This window comes from Pelophylax lessonae, assembly GCF_965119305.1.
Source record: "Pelophylax lessonae genome assembly, chromosome: 3".
NCBI lineage: Eukaryota > Metazoa > Chordata > Amphibia > Anura > Ranidae > Pelophylax > Pelophylax lessonae.
Window position 1 is genome coordinate 556575557 of NC_138770.1, and position 21265 is coordinate 556596821.

Here is a 21265-nt window from a genome sequence, read left to right on the forward strand (position 1 = left end):
TTTAAATACAGACAGCATGGGGACTGACTAATGCATGTTTATTATGCATTATATGCAATTTACCGGTTACTGAGAACCAATTACACAATCCTACAAAGCTTTACAAATATTAACACAAACAGAACCCCTTCCTAATAGAACAAATAAGCAAATGGCAGATGCATTTCAAGAGAAGAAAAAACAGCCACTCTAGTAAATGGCCACTGGCACAAACATAGGTTTTGGGAGCAATCAAAGGCTACATGGTGTTTAATAGGTTTTCAATAGAACAAAACTGAAAGCTATTCCTCCAAGAAGCTTTTTTCATATAATACGGCTTAGAAGTGCTCCTAATATTTATGAATAGTCATGCCTGAGAAGTTAAAAAAATAAAATAAAACCTGTAATAGGTGAACCTGTAAATTGCAACTGCTGACCCTTCTCCTTTTCAACATCCTAGATGTCCAGCCATCATACTCCTCCAACACTTTCTTACTGACCCATAACAAATATGTACATTGGTCACCTGCTGCATGTTCCAGGTCACTGACTGCAAAGACAGCCAGCTACTATTTTCAGAAGGTCAGCAATGGCAGCCTACATGTTTCTTGCAGCACAGGGCTACTTCAAAAAGGTTGTGCTTGTGAAGGACACACCCTTCAAACATGCTGGTGTAACATTCTGCCAGAAATTTTAAAAGTAGTTGTATAGTTAAAAAAAAAAAAAAAAAAAAAAAAAAAAAAGAGGCATGGGAAGTACACGGTCTCCAAGACTGTTGGAAAATGTGGACACAACTCTTGTACTGGCAAATAACGCTTGTCAATTTGTACTTTGGGCACTGACCCTTGCTTTGACAGAGTTATGCTATGAAACATGGAGGTGATAGTGTAAAAGGAATGTTTCTTTATATATAGACAAATGAGATATTCATATATATATAAAAACAAACAAAAAATAAAAAAACGCAACAAATGTGTTCAGTCCTTACCTCTTCTGCAGTGAGATTAGGTCACCGTTATTTTACACTAAAATGGAACTTTGATCTAACAAACAGTGCAAAGCTGAAAAAAGTAATTCTAAGATAAAAATGGTATAAAGGACCACCAAATTTAAATAACTTCATTATAAAAGAGCTGCTATGAATCGCAAAATGACCAGGCAAGTTTTTGCGATTCGGCACTGCGTTACTTTAACTGACAATTGCTCGGTTGTGCGACGATGTACCCAAATAAAACGGATGTCCTTTTTTCCTACAAACAGAGCTTTCTTTTGGTGGTATTGGATCACCTGCGCGATTTTTATTTTTTGCACTATAAACAAAAAAAGTGACAATTCTGGGAAAAAAAAAAAAAAAATGTACTTTCTGCTATAGAACACGTCAAAAAAAAAAAAAAAAAAAATCAAATTTTTCCATCATTTTAGGCCATTTTTTAATCTGCCACATTTTTGTTAAAAAAAAAAAAAAAAATCCCATAAGTGTATATTGATTGGTTTGCACAAAAGCTATCCCGTCTATAGACTAGGGGAAAGATTTATGTCATTTTTATTTACATACTAGTAATGGCGGCGATCAGCTATTTTTAGCAGTACTGCAACATTGCGGCGGACAGATCAGACACCTGACATTTTTGACACTTTTGGGGGGTCCAGTGACATTACTACAGTAATCAATGCTAAAACTATGCACTGTTACTGTACTAATGACACTGGCAGGGAAGGGGATAACACCAGGTGCAATCAGTTAAATGTCCCTAGAGGGTGCCTTCTAACTGTGGGGGGTAAATCGACTTTTTGCATGAACACAGACTGGTGTTCCTAAATAGGAGGAACACAGGATCCCTGTGTTCATAACTGACAGTACATCAGTCTTTACAACGGCAGACAGCCATTCTGTCTCCACGGGGAGAGATCGCAGGTGCCCGGCAGCAATCGCGGCCACCGGACCCGCCGATCGGCATCCCCTGTGGCGAAAGGGTGCACGCACGCCCCTGCTAGCGGTCCCACAAAGCGACATACAGTCAGGGACAGAGCCGACCTGCCGCAGTGAAACTGCGGCGGGCGGTCATTAAGTGGTTAATATAACCTGGGTGAATTGAGGTAATTTACCAGTGTTTGGTTTGGCGTCGTTCCATACATTTTTTTCTATGGTCTCTGAAAAATAAGCTAGTCTGATCATCATGACAAAGTTACCCATACACAAGGGATATATTTTGTATTCTGTACAATACTTTTTGGGGATAGAGAGCTCTTTTAGATGTGAATGTATTATTTAAACAGTGGTCCTTTATGGCCATTTCTAAAGCTGCTGGTCCCATGAACATAGCCAAGAGCCCTGTCCATAGCTACAGGGCATTGTCTAAATACATAATTTTCTATGTAAAACTCAGAATAAGGAACTACAGCACTGGATCAAACTGTGTTTTGCACTCAACAGCAAGTTATGTAAAACTGTGCAATTTAGCAGGGTCGTGCATATGCAGGAGAAAAAAAAAAAAAGTGACGTTTCGGGAAAGCTAGGCATATTCCTTATATTCCTTAAGACTGGGCAATGTCCAGATCCAGAGTCGATAAAAGGCATCCATCCCAAAAAGCAACAGGACAGTACGGTCTCCAGACAAATTCTGGCAATGTAGAATTGAATAACTGGAAGATCACAAGCACCAAATCTGGCACTTTAATTAAGGTCTGTCCTGACAATACAGAAAATGTCTGTGCCACCATCTCACATTGGTCTTTGTACAAGGTAAGGCAGCTGTGTCAATCCAAAGGCTCAGTTATCAAAATATCCACAGGTCTTTGGAATTGGATGCATATTTCAGTAGATATTAGAGTCTGAAGACTTAATTTTTCTTATATACATAAAATAGAACATTTATATAGGTTATAAAAACGTCCTAAAAAGCCATCCTATTTGCAGTTTCTTTGTAGCAGGTCTTAGTCTTTCACCTTTTTCTAGGTGTACCTGCAGAATCCCAATGGCTCTATGTAGTCTCATCTTTTTAGGATAAGAAAGGAGTTGCATAGAACACCAATATGTGCCAAAGGCTGTGTGCTGGAATCCTTCATTTAGGCAGAAGTTAATTTGTTCTTCATAGCACAAAGCTACAAGTCATTGCATTCTCCAGATGAGTCGAATTATATAACGTAGCACACGCAAGATAATAACTTGGTCGTTATCCACACCCCTGTGCCGATTATTCAAAAGAACCTAAAATAAAGAAAGTTAAAATGTGAATGAGTGACATTTAACATTAGAAACACTTCTGCTTAGTAGGGTTACTGCTGTGCAGAGTACTATGGGAGGATAAAGTACAGATTCACATAGACATACTATCAGTGTTCAACCATTGACTCACCAAGTAGTGAATCAAACATTCATTGCACAGGCCTTGTGCTTACACATTCAAGATAAGTCAGCAACATCTTTATTGTCTTTTCACCGAGACAATGAGATTAAAATTACATTCTTCCAAGCCATGTGCAGACCTCTTAGAAATCCTATTAACTGATAAAGGTATAAAAATGAATTATTTTCTGTACTTTAGCCAAGAAATATTCAAAACTTTGCACCAAAGGACTTTATTTTTGTGAATACATTCTTCTCATACGAGTTTGTCAACTATAAATGACATAGATAATATACCTGCATTGCATCATGGGAGGTGCTGTCCATTAAATTATAAATGCTACTTGAAAAGGTTTGGGGACCCAGGGAACAGCAAAGGCACAGATGACCCTGGTAACCAAACCTGCAGACACCACATGACACCCGCTAGTACAAACAAGGTTTATGAATATTTTTATAAAGTATAGAAAAGTACGAGAGTCTCTGGGTGAGAATTCCAAATAACATGCTGTAATAAACTAGAAAACGGATGTTTGAATCTGAAGTTGCTGTTTTTAGTCAAACTAATTTTAAATCAAGCTTTCCTAAAATTACTGATTTAATTCTCCGTATTTCAGCTAAACTGGGAAATCGGTTAAATATGGTTTTCATCTAGAAGCAGTCAAAATAGGATATCCATTTCCCTCATGAAACTGGGAGTGTGTGTTTTTGCAGGAAACTGCTTCCAACAGGAACATCTGCACAGGAAGTGGCACAACACCTATCCCTGAACGGTGCCAAAAACTCTGGCAGGAGCCGTAATTCAAGAAAAGACTTCCCAGTTGAAACAAAAAAAAAAAAAAAATATTAAAAAGGCTCTACATTTTTAAATATGCCTATCTGGAGAAACAACAGACTGGCATGAAGTCCTGGTTAACACCAGTGCGGCTTTAAAATTGTGCTACTTAGGCACGATTTCAAAGCCGCAGCTCAATGCGATTTTGGATCTCCGATTTCACTGCAGCTTGCAAACTCATTTACCACTTCTGGACCTGAGAATTTTCCCCCTTAATGACCAGGCCATCTTTTGCGATTTGGCACTGCGTTACTTTAACGGACAATTGTGCAGTCGTGTGACGCTGTACCGGCTCCGTAAAACAGCTTCACCGATGGCAAATGGGGGTGCCTGCCCCCAGGATCACCCACGCGAACCACAGTACAGGTACAGCGATTAGGGGGAACCTGCCGCTTATATATAGACGGCGGCTGGTCGGCAAGTGGTTAATAGAAGTCAATCCAAGCACAATGAACCTGCAAAAAATAGTGCAGGAGCCTTTCAAAGTTGCTGCAAATTGAGTGGCAATGATTTAAATGGTTCCATTGCCAGCAATTGTGTGCTATTTGTCATGATTTTGAACTGTCAAATCACAAGACAAATCGCACTGGTGTGAACCAGGGCTAACTGACAGAGGGCTCCTCAAAGAAGGTAGACTGGTAATTTATTGTGAACATTTATTACCACCCCTCATCACAGCTCCTTCTACAGAGACTTCAGCAAGTCATGATTTTAAGTGAGGTGCATCGAAGCTGCAAAGCTGGACACCAGGTAGGTCTAAAAAGATGCCATATAATCATGTGTAATAGATTCTTTCAATTGTGATTAAATGTATTTTGCATGCAGCTGGCACAAGTACCTGAACACTTTCAGACAGTCAGGCTATACCCCATTGTGCAGTGCTAGTAAACGAATACTGAACGCTTGCAAAAAAGGGAAAAAGGGGGAAAAAAAAAAAAAAAAAAAAAACGCGTGGAGCTCATCAAAATACTGCTTGCTCCTCTCTATCTAATAATTTGTTCAGGAGGCACCCAGGTTGTATGGCTTGGATGTAGTCAAGCATAAAAATATTAGGAAGGGTAATCTTTGCAAAGTTGCAGGGGTACCTGGATCACTAGTCTTGTAGTATAACAAATACTTTGGCAGGTAAAAGTTCAAATTCTGTAGATTTATCCTTCATCTGTACCATCCGTTGACCAGGCAACAAATCAGATACTGCCTCTCCCAATGAGGTTCACAAAAAGGAGCAATTATCCTATGCTCTAACCTAATGCCAGGCAGTTGTGACAAGGCAAAGCTTGAAGATTCCCTCCTGCCCCGATACATTAAGGCTGCCTAACTGGCAAATAGAAATAGCAGTGACTGGGCACCTTTCCAATGTAAAAGAGCAGGTTCTCCGTTTACTTTAGAAAGCTGGAAGGTTCCAGAAAAAGGAGAGCAGGAGGACTTAAAAGAAGTATGAGTTTCTCTTTTGTCACCCATTTATACTTACCTAGGTGGATGCAGCATCGGTCCCCCAGCATCTCTGCACTGAGAACCGAGCAATCAAGCACCACCGATCACTCGGTTCCGACAGCTCCACGAGTAGAGAGCTGGTGACTGACTTCAGCAGCCCTCTGCTCCCTCCTTGTTCATTGGAGCGCTGGGCTGTGGAGTGGAAGGGAGCGAGTGGCTCGCTGAGAGGCTGAGCCGGGTGTTGGTCCAGGCACCTGGCGGATCCTAACTGCGTGGTCATGATGACGCCATCCCTGGACTGACATCTGACACGTCAGCAGAGAGCAGACTTTAACCCGCGCTCTGCTGAAAACGGGTCACGGAATGCAAAACAAATTGCACTCCTGTGATCCATAGGAGAAGTACAGCCAAACAAGCTTTGGCTGTACATCTTTAAAGCTGTGGAGAACCTGACTAGAATTGAACTTCAGTGCTTCTGCCATTCGACTAATGCTCCACAATACCTGTAGCTAAAAAAAGGCTTGTTTTAAAGCTCATTTACCCACTTGTTAAATAGTATGTACACTACTGTGAAAAAATGCTGTAATCAGAATGCTTTTAGAAAATGAAGTGTCAATTGGAAAAAAAAAAAAAAAAAAAAAAAAAGGAAAGTAAATGAACAGGACATAAATCCAAATCAAATCTTTGGCGTGACCACCCTTTACCTTCAAAACCGCATCAGTTAATCTAGCTACACTTGCGCACACACAGTTTTTAAAGAAAAGGAACCTGCCATCTTAGAGAGCCCACCACATAATTGTGGATGTAGGCTGCCTCAAATCCGGTCTCTTTATGTAATCCCAGAAAGACTCTGATGTTGAGATCAGGGCTCTGTGGGGGCCAAAACATCACTTCCCGGGCTACTTGTTCTTTATGCTGCCCTTTGTTCCTAATGACATTGGCAGTATGTTTGGGCTCATTGTCCTGCTGCAGAATAAATCTGGGACCAATCACATGCCATCGCTGATGGTATGGCATGCTGGAAATGTATCTGCCTGCATTTCTCAGCATTGAGGACATCATTGATCCTGACCAAATCTCAACTCCATTTGCAGAAATAGAGCCCCAAACGTGCAAGGAATCTCCACCGTGCTTCACTGTTGGCTGCAGACACTCATTGTACAGCTCTCCAGCCCTTCGCAAACAAACTGCTTCCTGCAACAGCCAAATATTTCAAATTTTGACTCGTCAGTCCAGGACACCTGATGCCATTTTTCTGCACCCCAGTTCATATTTTTGTGCATAGTTGAGTTGCTTAGCCTTGTTTCCATGTCAGGGAGGTATGTCCAGACTTCTCTGGACTGTAGATGGGTGTACCTGGGTCCCACCAGTTCCGAGTGATGGCACTGCTGAACATCTTCCATTGTCAAAAGGGAGTAAACATGATAACTTTCATGTGTTGCATTTAGGTTTCCTAGGCTGAGCATTGCGTCTAAGGTCTTCAACGTTGCCCGTTTCTTCATGCTTCTTCAAAAGACTTTGAACAGCACATCTTGGTTCCAGTCCGCTTTGAAATCTTTGCCTGGGGGAAACCTTGATGAGGCCATATACTTTTGAGTCTTCCACAACTTGACCATAGTAGCAGAATTTGGCTGTTCCTCGCTCAGTTTTAAGCCTCCTACACAGCTGTTTCTCTTTTAGTAATACTTTAACCTACATCTGAAACTCATGATTATTAGCACTTGCTTGGTATAACTGATCATAGGCCTGAATCTAATCCCACAAAATCCCTTTGTGCAAGTGTAAGAATTGATGTTTGATTGAAGCCAAAAGGGTAGACACACCAAATATAAAATTTGATTTTTCTTCTGTTCGCTCATTTTGCAAATTGATATAAATATGTATATTTTAATTGTTTTTAACATTTCTTCACACCAGACAAACTCGCACAGTACCATTGATTTATATCCATAGCCTGGTCACAGGTTTACTTCAAATGCCTGTGTTTGGGACCAATTTTATTTATTTTTTTAAATGAAGATTCTTGCCCTGAATCAGGGTTTGGTGAGCCTGTATGCCAACCTACCTTGAAGCAATATTTTTTTTGTTTCTTTTTCTGTCCTTCGTTTTATTGGCATAAGCCTGTGAAAATAAACACTTTGCCCTAAGGTGACATTGCTCACTCACTGTAGTCTATGAAGCAGCAACCTGCCAGCCTAAGGCAGGACTACATTACTCTTCCATCTGTCCTTTTCTAAATAACATTGGGGGAATGTGTTCGCTTGTTCACATAAGACTGAAATTCCGATCCTCAGCCCTGAAGCATCTCCAAAAGCTCATGGGTTCAGGATTTCCTCCCCCCTGCACAGGTGCTTTAAACAATGTCAATAGTTTGGTATGACAGCTACTTAAGGGATATTCCCCAAAGCATGACCCGTCGGGGGTACTTGAGACTGGGCCTGGGTACCACTGACCTAAAAGAACCAAAAAAGCCTGAGAGCTTTGTTTTAGATATCAGGTCCATGCACAGGAAGTTAGGACATTGGATTTTGGCAGAATCAGATATTTTTCTGTAGTTGCAGAAAATATACTTCCCTCAATGAAAAAAGACAAATGCAGCCAACAAATCTACAGACTGGCAAATGACAAAAGATAACATTTTGGTTTGTGCTCCACATAGAAGGCATCATGTTTAAATGATCATTTGCCACTGTAGTCCACACCGGGGGCGGGAAAAAAGAACCTAATATTGGCAGGGGAAGATGTTCATATTTAAAGAAAAGAAAGATGCTTCCATAATTGGTTGGAAACCAATGGGAGTGATGGCCCAAGCAAACAAATCAGAAGCCATTTCATCATGCCTGGGGTGACCTGGCACTTCAATAGCTATAACTCTCCCTACCAAGAGTACAAACTTTGAATTAGGTTTGATGATTGCAATAAGTTTATCCATTATCCCAATTCCCAAATCTTTGCAAGACGTTTACTACAAGTCTCAAACTTACCCTTCTTGGGTTATAGATGGCATCAAACTCATCCCCAATACGGCGGAGTTCACGTGCAATCCAGATTTCTGGCCGCAAGTCTACTATATTAGGATTTCTGGCAGCTAATAAAGACAAAAATGGATAAAATAAATATTTTTGCCAATATATAATGTAAATTTAGGACATAATAGAGTACAGTATTTAGCCAGATTTATTTAAAAAGGAAAACAGACAGGATTAGTTTCCTTTAAACCCCCTGTTCACACCTGAGCGTTCTATAGTGTGTTCCCCACATTGTACCGGTTTACATTTCAAACACTTAGTTGCTTGTAGGCTCGCTACAAAAAGTACATAATGTTATTTGGTGCAGGGGGGTCTCCAAATTTTCCAAACAAAAAAAAAGGAACAGTTTAGTGCCCTTCAAACTTTAGGAAGGCCGGGCTGTGGCCAGTGGGAGTAAATAACCTTTTAGGCTTGATCAGGAGGAGTAAAAAAAAAAAAAATACATCATTGGTGTCAGAGGAATAGCGCCTCATTGTTCGTATCAGTGGTAGGAATTTTGCTCCATCTTTGGTGTCAGCGGAAGGAATAGTGCTCCAAGTGCCAGATAAAAGGCAAGCAAAGGGCCACATTCAGCCCACAGGCCGCAGTTTGGAGACCCCTGATTTAGTGTAATCAGGCATTTTTGGTGCCAAAGACTTCAACAGGAAGGCCTGTAAACATGTTTTAGGTTTTAAAAAGTCTTCTCCCCTGGAAATGCTCTTCTCCTCTTGCCAAGTCCAGGAAACAAATGCCTGAAGCTTGATATATGTGCAAAAAAAAAAAAAAAAAAAAAAAAAAAAACACCCGATATATGCAGGCTAAGAAGTCATTCTATGCTCATTGTATAGTTATTACAAATAGTGCTTATGTGTATATGCAGGCTAAAGGAACCAGTCTATGTTCACCATGTGAGGAATGGAAGGTGGGTTTATGGAGCACTTAAGAATGAAAACTATTTTGTTCCGCAAGACAAATTCAAGTGTTCTAGTCTAAATTTTTAAGATGTGGAAAAATGACAATATAAACGATAAGAGTATAGATATAATAAATAGGTACCACCTTTAGACTTTTCAGAGAAAGCCAAGATGTGCAAGATCTAGTGCAACCACTAGATTCTAGAATTACGTATATAAAAGTTATTAAGCTCACATAGATTCTAGAATTACTTATATATATATATATATATATATATATATATATATATAAACAGTTAAGCTCACATACAGAATATAAGCTACAAAATCAAAGCCTTAAAATAAGGACAGAAGTCATGACAAAAACATGTTTGTTGCCTGGCTGTCTCTGGCTTAAATTCAAGTCATTGGTCTCCAAAAAGTATGCAAGACTGAACTCTTGGTCAACATACTCCTACCAGACCGAAAAAGTGCTAACACAAGAGATTAGTTTAGGGCCAGGTAACTAGCATTTTAATATGTGAACATGCCCTCTCTAGAAGCACATACCGGTACTCAACCTTTCCTGTGCTGCCCCACTGTTCCATTCAACTCCATGGAGCTAGGAAAAAGATGCCCTATATGTTAAAGTAGAACTAGAGGCACATTTATTTCTTTTTTTTTTTGGATAGAGTAACGGAGGGTTATAAATATAACCCCGGCCAGATTTGTTTTCACCATCTGTGTCCTATTGCAGAGATTTCCTTTCCATACACTCTGCCCCATAGGGAACAGGAAGTGAGGAAATCCCTGCAAAGGGAATTTTTTTTTTTGGGACACCAAGGTACCCAGAACTAGTGTTCCTATTGGAGGATTTTCCCTCTTACTTTTCTGGGGACAACCCAAAATGCAGGGTTTTTTTTTTTTCCAACTTTCAATGATAATGGTAAACAAGACAAATAGAGGGGGTGAATCCTCCTAACGGGGAGCGCAGACAGCAATAAAGCCGACAGGTGTTCTAATCCCTCTCCACTGTTATAAAAAAATAAAAATAAAGTTTTGCTTTTAGTTATACTTTAGGTTCTGAGTGACAGGTACCTAGAGACAACCTAGAGATGAGACCGAAGCTAAAAAACTCTCCGCATCTCAAGGGACGTTTCTAGAATAGACAAAAAATAGGAGAATTATACAGTGCCTTGCGAAAGTATTCGGCCCCCTTGAACACATTTCAGGTTTCAAACAAACGATATAAAACTAATTTTTTTGTGAAGAATCAACAAGTGGGACACAATCATGAAGTGGAACGAAATTTATTGGATATTTCAAACTTTAATAAAAAAACTGAAAAATTGGGCATGCAAAATTATTCAGCCCCTTTACTTTCAGTGCAGCAAACTCCAGAAGTTCAGTGAGGATCTCTGTATGATCCAATGTTGACCTAAATGACTAATTATGATAAATAGAATCCACCTGTGTGTAATCAAATCTCCATATATGCACCTGCACTGTAATAGTCTCAGAGGTCCAAGCGAAGAGAGCATCATGAAGAACAAGGAACACACCAGGCAGGTCCGAGATACTACTGTTGTGGAGAAGTTTAAAGCTGGATTTGGATACAAAAAGATTTCCCCAAGCTTTAAACATCCCAAGGAGCACTGTGCAAGCGATAATATTGAAATGGGAGTATCAGACCACTGCAAATCTACGAAGTTCAAACAAGAAAAAAGGATGATCATTCAGTAGGAACATGTGAGAAAGGAAGCACCCCTTGGAACCACTTTCCCCATTCCGTCCGGCTTCCGGCCCCCTTTGTGACGTCGAGTGCGGCTCCCGGTGTTCACGGCGGGCACAGCGAGAGCCTTCACAATCGGGGACCCCATTTTTTTCCATCCGAGAGTGCCCCCTTCTCCCCTCCATCGGGATTAGAGGTACCGGTGTCCCATGACTTCCATCAGGGATTTTTCATAGTACAGCTAGGAGATAGAGGCTTCAAGGTCCGGCTGGAAAGTATGCAATTTGTTTTAATTTATCCTGGATGTGCTTAATAAATTCTTAAAGACTACATATGCAAGCTTCATTTGGGGTGTTTTCACTATTCATGCACGCTAGAGCGCCATCCTTTTTTCTTGTTTGAACTTTTCCATAAACCATCCTGTGTCAAGGATTAGGTGATCAGCGGTGCAGTATATACATTGTAATTACAGTTTTGTACCCTCTGGGTAAGGACATTACAGGAACATTGTGCTTAGGATCAGCTCCTGAACCCTTTTTTTGTGTTGCAAATCTACGAAAGACCTTGACGTCCCTCTAAACTTTCAGCTCATACAGGGAGAAGACTGATCAGAGATGCAGCCAAGAGGCCCATGATCACTCTGGATGAACTGCAAAGATCTACAGCTGAGGTGGGAGACTCTGTCCATAGGACAACAATCAGTCGTATACTGCACAAATCTGGCCTTTATGGAAGAGTGGCAAGAAGAAAGCCATTTCTTAAAGATATCCATAAAAAGTGTCATTTAAAGTTTGCCACAAGCCACCTGGGAGACACACCAAACATGTGGAAGAAGGTGCTCTGGTCAGATGAAACCAAAAATCGAACTTTTTGGCAACAATGCAAAACATTATGTTTGGCGTAAAAGCAACACAGCTCATCACCCTGAACACACCATCCCCACTGTCAAACATGGTGGTGGCAGCATCATGGTTTGGGCCTGCTTTTCTTCAGCAGGGAAAGGGAAGATGGTTAAAATTGATGGGAAGATGGATGGAGCCAAATACAGGACCATTCTGGAAGAAAACCTGATTGAGTCTGCAAAAGACCTGAGAATGGGACGGAGATTTGTCTTCCAACAAGACAATGATCCAAAACAAAGCAAAATCTACAATGGAATGGTTCACAAATAAACATATCCAGGTGTTCGAATGGCCAAGTCAAAGTCCAGACCTGAATCCAATCAAGAATCTGTGGAAAGAACTGAAAACTGCTGTTCACCAACGCTCTCCATCCAACCTCACTGAGCTTGAGCTGTTTTGCAAGGAGGAATGGGCAAACATTTCAGTCTCTCGATGTGCAAAACTGATAGAGACATACCCCAAGCGACTTACAGCTGTAATCGCAGCAAAAGGTGGCTCTACAAAGTATTAACTTAAGGGGGCTGAATAATTTTGCATGCCCAATTTTTCAGTTTGTTAAAAAAGTTTGAAATATCCAATAGATTTTGTTCCACTTGTTGATTCTTCACAAAAAAATATTACAGTTTTACATCTTTATGTTTGAAGCCTGAAATGTGGCAAAAGGTCGCAAAGTTCAAGGGGCCGAATACTTTCGCAAGGCACTGTATACATAATTATATATATATATATATATATATATATATATATATATATATATATATATATATATATATATATATATATATATATATATATATATATATATATATATATATATATATATATATATATACATATATATATACATATATACACACATACACACACACACACACTAGCGTGTGTATCAGATACTTTTCTTGCACAGTTACTAAATTGGACTAAAGTTGGAGACGAAAAGGTGAGTGCAGGGGCTACTAGGGAGGTGGCTTTAAACAGCACAGGTCCTCTTAAAAGATACCATGGGTGTAATGAATGTGCTTTAGGCCCGGTCTTCACTGCTGCGGCTACAGAGTTGAGCTACTTCTAGCGCGACTGTTCGCGGCTTTCAGTGAGACTTGTCCCTCATAGAAGGAAGTCGCACTGAAGTCGGCCCAAAAGTAGTGCACAAACTACTTTTCAAGTCACCGCAACTCAAGTCGCGGCAGTGAGAACGGGCCAAATAGAAATGAATGACTTGCTGTGCGACTTGACATGTGTCAAGTCGCAACCATGGAAACGTAGCCTTAATGTGTTGGTATGGAATACTACAATGTAGACAGCTTATACATATTACGATGATCTATATAAAAAACACAATTATCTCTACTTTAGCACTGTGCAAATTGATACAAAGCCAGGAAATGTATACATAGTACAAATACATTAAGTGTTTAAGTGCCAAGTACAGTCCCGTTAAAAACAAAGATTCAGAAAAAGGAGAAAGCTTATAAAACAAGCTTACAATATAAAGAGATGTAAACTTTCAGGAACAAAGTGCTCATTTAGGTCAGGAGCACAGGAAAACCCAAACAGGTCTGGCTCTGTACCAATTCCATTCACTGGACCAAAGGCCACAGTTGGTTGGCTTGTCTGATGTGTTGAGGGACCTGAGCTGCCCAGTCTGAGGTTAAATGAGGCGCGAGTGTCATGTGCGTCTCAGTTACTGGCAGCCAATATTCATTCAGCTGAGCCTTTATGATGCATAGTGAAACATTCTGAAAGTTGAGAAAGCAATTCAGATGCAGGGAAGGAAAAGATGAGAAAAAACCCAAACAAACACAGTGTAGATGAGCTCAGCAGAGCGAGGAAACCCTCCTTCCCCTCCCAACAATTTACACTGTTCACTCGTCTTTCTGGTGCCAAAACTCTCCTCAAAACATCCTTTCACAGCCCTGGAATTAAAAGCAATCAATATTATCCAACTCTGCAGCAAGCCGACTCCTCTGTGCTACATTAGTTGGGTATTAGCAAAGAGCAGTAATTCAGGAAATTAAAGTCGTGGTTAAGTGGTTGATAGTGAAAATCAATCTGAGGCTTTCGGAGAGGACTTTCTGTGGTACAACCAACTAGAGGCAAACGAAGATCAAAGCATGCTTCTACAGAGAAGGTTTAAATGAGTAATTTTTTTTTCTTCTTTTTTAGGGGTACTCTAGTTTTTGCATATTAAAAAAAATTCATGAATGAGTTGCAGAGAAACCCACTGGCCACTTTTTACGAAACCTTAGTATGAAAACTGCTAAGATTTTATTTGATACATCAATCATAGCACACAAAGTTAGGCCCCAGAAGAAAAAGTAACTAGCGCTCCCTAAAAACTTCCTGAAACATCCTAGGTTTCCTCAAATTAAGCACTGGTTCCTTAAAACAGTGGTCCTCAACCCTGGCCTACAGGGCCCACTAACAGGCCAGATTTTCAAGATAACGGAAATACATCCCAGGTGATATAATTTGCTGCTCAGTGATTGCAGTACTCTAGTCTGCATCTCCCCAAGGTAATACCTAAAATCTGGCCTGTTAGTGGGCACTGTAGGCCAGGGTTGAGGACCACTGACTTAAAAGACTAGCACAGAGAAGCAAGTTTATAACTACCACTTCAGCAGCTATGCTGTAATCATGACCAGAACCACATACTAGTCCCATGGTAATGAAACTGGGCATAAGCAGCACTAGAAATGAAAGAAGCTCTCTAAAATTAATCTTCAGGTTAGGGGTAGGATTCCTTCTGTGGCGGGGCTGAAGCTGCGCATCACATAGGTATTTGCTATTATGCATGACCACTTATATCTACACAAAGGCATCCAATGAAATGGACTTGCGCCTGAATTTTACATTCATTTGTTCATCAAAATTGGACTGGAAACCCTTAAAAAGTCTGAAGAGGAGAAATCTTATGGTATGGCTGGCTTAAGACTACAGTGGTATATTAAATACACCAAAGACCTGTAAAATTAAAATGTGAAGTGTGGTTCTGTGTATGTCCTATGACCTAGTGGGGGCCACTTTAATGGAAGTTCAGTCTAAAGGCCAATATGGGAAGTGCAAGGGCTATGCAGGTAGAAGGGTATTACTCGGAGATAAGGATGCCTTTTGGTTCAGATTATTAAGGATAAGTATCTGCAGAAGAGACTATGTAATGATGTCTGTCCACAAAAATGGAACACTTTACTCCAAAGAACCTTTGTACAACTTAAAAAGTACTGTCAAATACAAGAGGGAATCTAGCGCTTTAGGAGGTTACCTTGGTGTCCAACCTTCTTTGACAAGGCGTTGAGAGTCTAAATCTAGTGAGGAAGGGTGTGCCAGAACGACCTACCTCCATTTCCTGCATTTTCATAACCGTGATCAATAGTTATATTTACACGTTAGGCAACACTACACTTAACACTCTACAAACTGGTAAAGGCATTCTTTTATTTGGTAGTAATTTTTCATCTACGGCAGGGGTGGGGAACCTTTTTTCTGCCAAGGGCCATTTGGGTATTTATAAAATCATCATTCGGGGGCCGTACAAAATTATCACCTTAAAAATTAGCCTGTTATATTTGGTCAAACATTTAATTAACTCACCCCTAATGTGATGGCTGCAACTGCTTCTCTTTGGTGAGGTGTGTGATGTTAGATGGTAATGAGGCTGGTACTGCTGGTTTGTACTGTGCTGTGAGTACAGCTGGCTGGTACTGCTGTCGGTACTGCTGGCTCAGGCTGGTACTGCTGGTTTGTACTGTGCTGTGAGTACTGCTGGCTGGTACTGCTGTGGGTAATGCTGGCTGGTGTTGCTGGCTCAGGCTGATACTGCTGTGGGTACTGCTGGCTGGTACTGCTGTGGGTACTGCTGGCTCAGGCTGGTACTGATGGCTGGTACTGCTAAATCAGGCAGGTACTGCTGTGGGTTACTGCTGGCTGGTATTGCTGTGGGTACTGCTGGCTCAGGCTGGTACTGCTGGCTGGTACTGTGCTGTAGGTACTGCTGGCTGGTACTGTTGTAGGTACTGCTGACTCTGGCTGGTACTGCTGGCTCTGCTGGTTCTGGCTGGTACTGCTGTGTGTACTGCTGGTTCTGGCTGGTACTGGTTGGTACTACTGGCTCTGGCTGGTACTGCTGCTCTGGCTGGAATAGGTGATGTTTCCTGTATTGGTCACAGGCGGAGTGCATTTGATATCACTCCGTCTGACTCACTCAGACTGTCATAACGGAGCAGGAACTATACAGGAAGCATCGGCTCTATTCTGACAGATCAGCTGAGAGACTCAGACTCAGCTGCATGGGGGGCCGGACCAGATGACTCCGAGGGCCGCATACGGCCCCCAAACCTTAGGTTCCCCACCACTGATCTACGGTATATTGTTGCATTTGCTTTGCATTTGTTTCCAGCCCAATACAATCCACATTTTAGATTTAATAGTTTTGCAAATGCTCATCGGGTTCAACTACACCCACAGACTTGCAGAGAAGGAACCGCAAAGCATATCGACTGTACACACTACTCAACACAGCGATTGATTTACGAACACTGGAGAGTGCGAAATTTGGTACAGCTATGCTTAGAACCAATCAGCCTCCATGTTATCAAACTGTATACCACATACTAATCTGCTGGTCATACTTCCTAATGCCAAGTTCACACTTCTGAAAAGTGATCTGCAGCTACCCACTCCTGGCTGTCTTTAATGCCACAATAAATTTGCAGTGGCACAAAGTATCGCAGCCAAGATATATTATCAGACCACCTCCTGCTGTATATCAAGTCGTAAAACTGTCTCGATCGCCTGTTTTTGCTGCCCGTGTGAAAGAGGGATATCTTTTAGCATACACTATTGTAGGCAAAGTACCCACTCTTACTATGAACATGAAGAACTGATGTTCAAAAAAAAAAAAAAAAATCACCAAACCACTGATGGTTTTTTACCACTCCTTTTCCACTAGAGTTTGAAAATAATTAAAAGGTATTTGTTGGTTGAAAAATGTTGGTACCAATTCCAATGGTACCTGAACACCAGGAAGAAAATGGAGACAGAGGCGTAACTAGAGCCTTTAGGACTCCCGATGCAAGAAACAATAAAGCCCTCCCCCTTCTCAAATCTCCATTTATACAGCCTAAACTGCACAGAATAGACAGAAATAGCTCTATACAGAGCTTTCCATTCATACACAAACTGAAGCATAGCAAACAGCTTACTATGCTTTGGTTATGAGGGGACACAGTAAGTGCGGTACCGATCACTCACTGTATCCATTCAGAAAAAGGAAGGGTCTGGAGGGGGACACTAACAAGGGGACAGGGTGCAGTGTGACAGGTGGGGGGGCATTGTTACAGTAGGACACAGTATACTCACTCAGGTGCCGAGCACTGGTGTGGCAGGGAATATATTTTCTACTAGGCTACCAGGTGGGAGCGGCCTCAGGGAAGCAACTTTCCTACCATTACCCAGCAGGATGAATTGATGATTGCCAGAAACACTTAGAACCAGGGTGGATAGGAGGGGCCATGGGGGTGGCATATAGCGGAACATTTGCTCCTGCAGGACATCTATTGCGCCTCATGCAGCACCTCACATCCAGGTGTAGACAAACAGGGGGGGGGGGGGCTGCATGGGGCCAGGTCACCATTGTCACCCATAGTTACGGCTCTGTGCAGAGATAAGAACAGTGGTATAGTTACCATCAGTTCAAAAGGAAAACATTTAATTTTGAACAGACTTTGCTTTACTGGTATTATCTGATTACTAAAATGATGAGTAACATAGTGATGTATATACAGTATGAAGTAAAGGCAACCACACAGTTAAAATCCAGTTAAAAAAATAAGATATTCAAAATGTTTACTGTAGTAATAAGAAAAATCGAAGGCAGAAGGAGAGAACGTCTCATTTTTTAGCTTAGCAAACATTCTGTGAATGAGGTTTCTGCTTGGGAAAGATACTAGAACATGTGGGAAGTTTGATCTTGAAGTAGATATTTTTAGGTCTCAAAAATTTTCTTTTCTATATGGTAGATGATATGGTCATGGCATAAACATCACTTCCGCACATCGTGAAAATGAACATTAAAAATTTGAGCCCTTGGTTTAGCAATCAAAATAAATTAAGGATTTTTTAAATAAAATCTGGTGAGTCACTTATGGTACCATTGCATGTTCTAACAATTTTTCAGAATTCTGAATTAGATTCTACCAGTGTATGGCTACCCTAAGGTGGTAAAACATAAGTTAGTGTAGGATATGCAGTATACTACAGTAGTAAAGGTCAATGGAGGGCAGTATAATGCCATATAGGAGTGTATGGAAGTACACAGTACAAGGGTTTATACTGTTACTGTAGTATACAGAAAAATGTTGTGGGGCAATCCAGTGTACACACCATGTTCATTTGTAGCTTATGAAATTTGTGTACGTTTGCCCAAAGGGAAGTTTCAGCCTCTTCTGGCATATACTTTTCTGCACCCTCCTGAAGGATCCACAGACTAGGGAGAGTGCTACCAGACAATACATCTGTTCAAAGAATGGAGCAGCTGGGACCGTTCTCTGTACTGAAGCCATATCTGCTTCTCCCTCAGCACCAACCAATAGGCTCAAACTGTTCTCCTAAGAGCTTGTAGAACCAAGGATAGATCCCGTATAGGAAAAGGAAGATTACTCAATGGTTTCTGCCTGTTTAAGGCCTTAAAGAGACAAATCACCCAAGGGTTTTTCGTCTATGAATAGTTGAAATTTGACAATTTACGGTGATGACAGCTAGACCTTTATCTGCCCCACTTGTAGAAATTCCAGCACTGTCACTGGGTTACCTACATCCAAGGAGTTTCCTGCGCATGAGCATGGGGGGGGGGGGGGGGTGGTGTTCCACTGCCAGACCCTTCAGGACCAAAAACCACAGTCTCCTGGGCCAATGCGATGCTCTGAGGGTAAGGGTAGTGTCGTCCTCCTGAAACACATTCTCAGGACCGCTGGTATTCGTACAGAGAGGGGAGGAAACACAGCATCTGGAGAAAAGACAACTGAGCGCTAGCGCCCCGTGCCACCTGTTCAGAGAGAAGAGCTGTGTTTTCATATTTTGCTGAGAGGCAAACGGATCCACGCACAGCATCCCACCTCCGAGTGATCAACCTGAAGACATCCCGATTGAGGATCCAGTCGCCTTCCCTTAAAGTTTTTCTGCTCAGGAAGTCGGCCAATCGATTCAATTCTTCCTTTAGTTCAACTGCTGACAGGGAGAGCACTTGGGCCTTGGCCCACTCTGCCAGAGCCCACAGAGACTTGCTCCTTGTTCCCTTGTCGGTTGACTACTGCGGAATTGTCTGACTGGACCAGCACATTGTGTCCCTGTAGTTCTGTCTGGAAAGCTCAGAGTCAGCTCGACTGCTCTCAGTTCTCTCCAATTTGAAGATCGCCTTGACTCTTCACTCATCCAGGACCCCTGCACCAGTTGGGATTCCAGGTGTGCCCCCACCCTGTGCCACTTGCATCTGTACTGACGACTCTGGACACTGACGGGACCCAAGAGAGACATTGAGACAGGTTAAAAAAAATCCTTTACCACCAGAGGGATCTTTTTATGCGTACAGGTACATGCACTAAGGAACCCAGGGAGCCCTGAGTGCGGTCCCATACTTCCAAGATAAATAGCTGTAGAGGCCGGAAGAGGAGACCCACCCGCTGTACCGCTGGGATTGCGGCCGTAAGTGACCCCAGTGCAGGTATGGCTTGTCTTACTGATATAGGTCGATTGGTTTGTAAAAAGCCCATGACTGTCTATTTTCTGACTCTTTTCTAAAGGAAGAAAGACCTTTTGAAGTTTAGAACCTAATTCGCAGCCCAGAAAGGAAACCTTTTGTGCGGAAACCAGACTGCACTTTTCCAGATTCAGGAGCCACCCCAGTAGATCCCTGGACAGCTGATCCTGAGAAGGGGTAAACAGGACCAGATAGTCCAGGTAGGCCATGACAAAACTGAGCCAAAAACAAGCCAAGGCTTCTACCAAACCATGCCATGAAAATGCGGGGGAAGGAGGACAGACCGAAAAGGAAGGGCCTGAAATTGTAGATGTAACGTGCCCTCTTCCGTCCTTATGACCAACCGGAGAAACTTCTGACACTCTTCCGATATGGGTATATGCAGGTAGGCGTCTCTCAGGTCTATTGAGGCCATGAAGCAGTCTGGAGGAAGGATAGCTCTGATCGAGAAGATCAAATCCATCCTGAATTTTTTGTAAGCAATTGAGACGTTTAAGGCTTTAGGTTCAAGATAAGTTTGTATTTGCCAGGAGGTTTCTGCACAACAAAAACGTGGGAACAGAACCCTCTGCCTAACTCCTTTGGTGGAACCTTCACCACGTTCCTCCAGCTCTTTCAGGGAGGAAAGTAAGGCAGACGTCCTTTCCATGTATCCTGGTAATTCGGTGAACATCCTGTGGGGGGGGGGGGGGGGGTTGAAAATACCAAATGATAACCCCCTTCTAATGATCCCCAGAATGAACTGGAGGGGACTGCTTCCCACTGTTTTCTTGAAATGTTCAGGAGGGCAAAAAAAAATAAACAAAATCGCCCCCCCCCCCCCCTTGGCCCCTGCCTCTTTGGCCCCAAGATTTCTTCTGCCCCTCAGACCACCTCAGGACAGAGAAATTTCTCTGAGGGTAAGACTTTCTTGAAAGGTTCCATATATCCCCACTTAACAGGAAAGGATTTTTTTCTTGTCTGCTGTCCGATCCAGGACAGTTTCCAAGCCTGGTCCGAACAGGTGGTACCCTGTAAAGGGAATCCCACACAGTTTAGCCTTGGACCCACTATCACCCTGCCAAGTCTTAAGCCAAAGAGCCCTCCTTGCTGAATTGGCTAGGGCTGAAGATCTGGCAGACATGCGTACAGATTTGGCTGATGCATCTGCAATATAAGCCCCAACCCATTGAAGCGTAGGGAAAGACAGAATCATCTCCTTCAAGGTGCCAGCTTCAATGTTTGCTTTAATCTGGGTTAGCCAGTACTCCATATTGCAGGCAACTACCGTTCCTAGCCATGGCGGGTTTAAGATTCCTCAACGAGGAATCCCATGTCTTTCAATGAGAGAATTCATCCTTTTATCCATGGGATCAGAAAGCGAGCCCATATCCTCAAAGGCTAGGT

The 21265-nt window shown here is 41.9% G+C and overlaps 1 protein-coding gene across 1 annotated transcript in view; it reads right to left on the reverse strand.

Moving 5' to 3' along the window:
* Positions 1 to 2290: 2290 nt before the first annotated feature.
* The window catches only part of BCL2L11 (BCL2 like 11), a 34469-nt gene continuing 15494 nt past the window's right edge, over positions 2291 to 21265 (reverse strand). Inside the window, exons 3-4 of the mRNA XM_082248856.1 lie at positions 8579 to 8682; positions 2291 to 3187 (exon numbers count right to left, since the gene is read on the reverse strand). Coding sequence (XP_082104982.1) covers positions 3089 to 3187; positions 8579 to 8682 — 203 coding nt within the window. The 3' untranslated portion in view covers positions 2291 to 3088. The remainder of the gene's footprint in view (positions 3188 to 8578; positions 8683 to 21265) is intronic.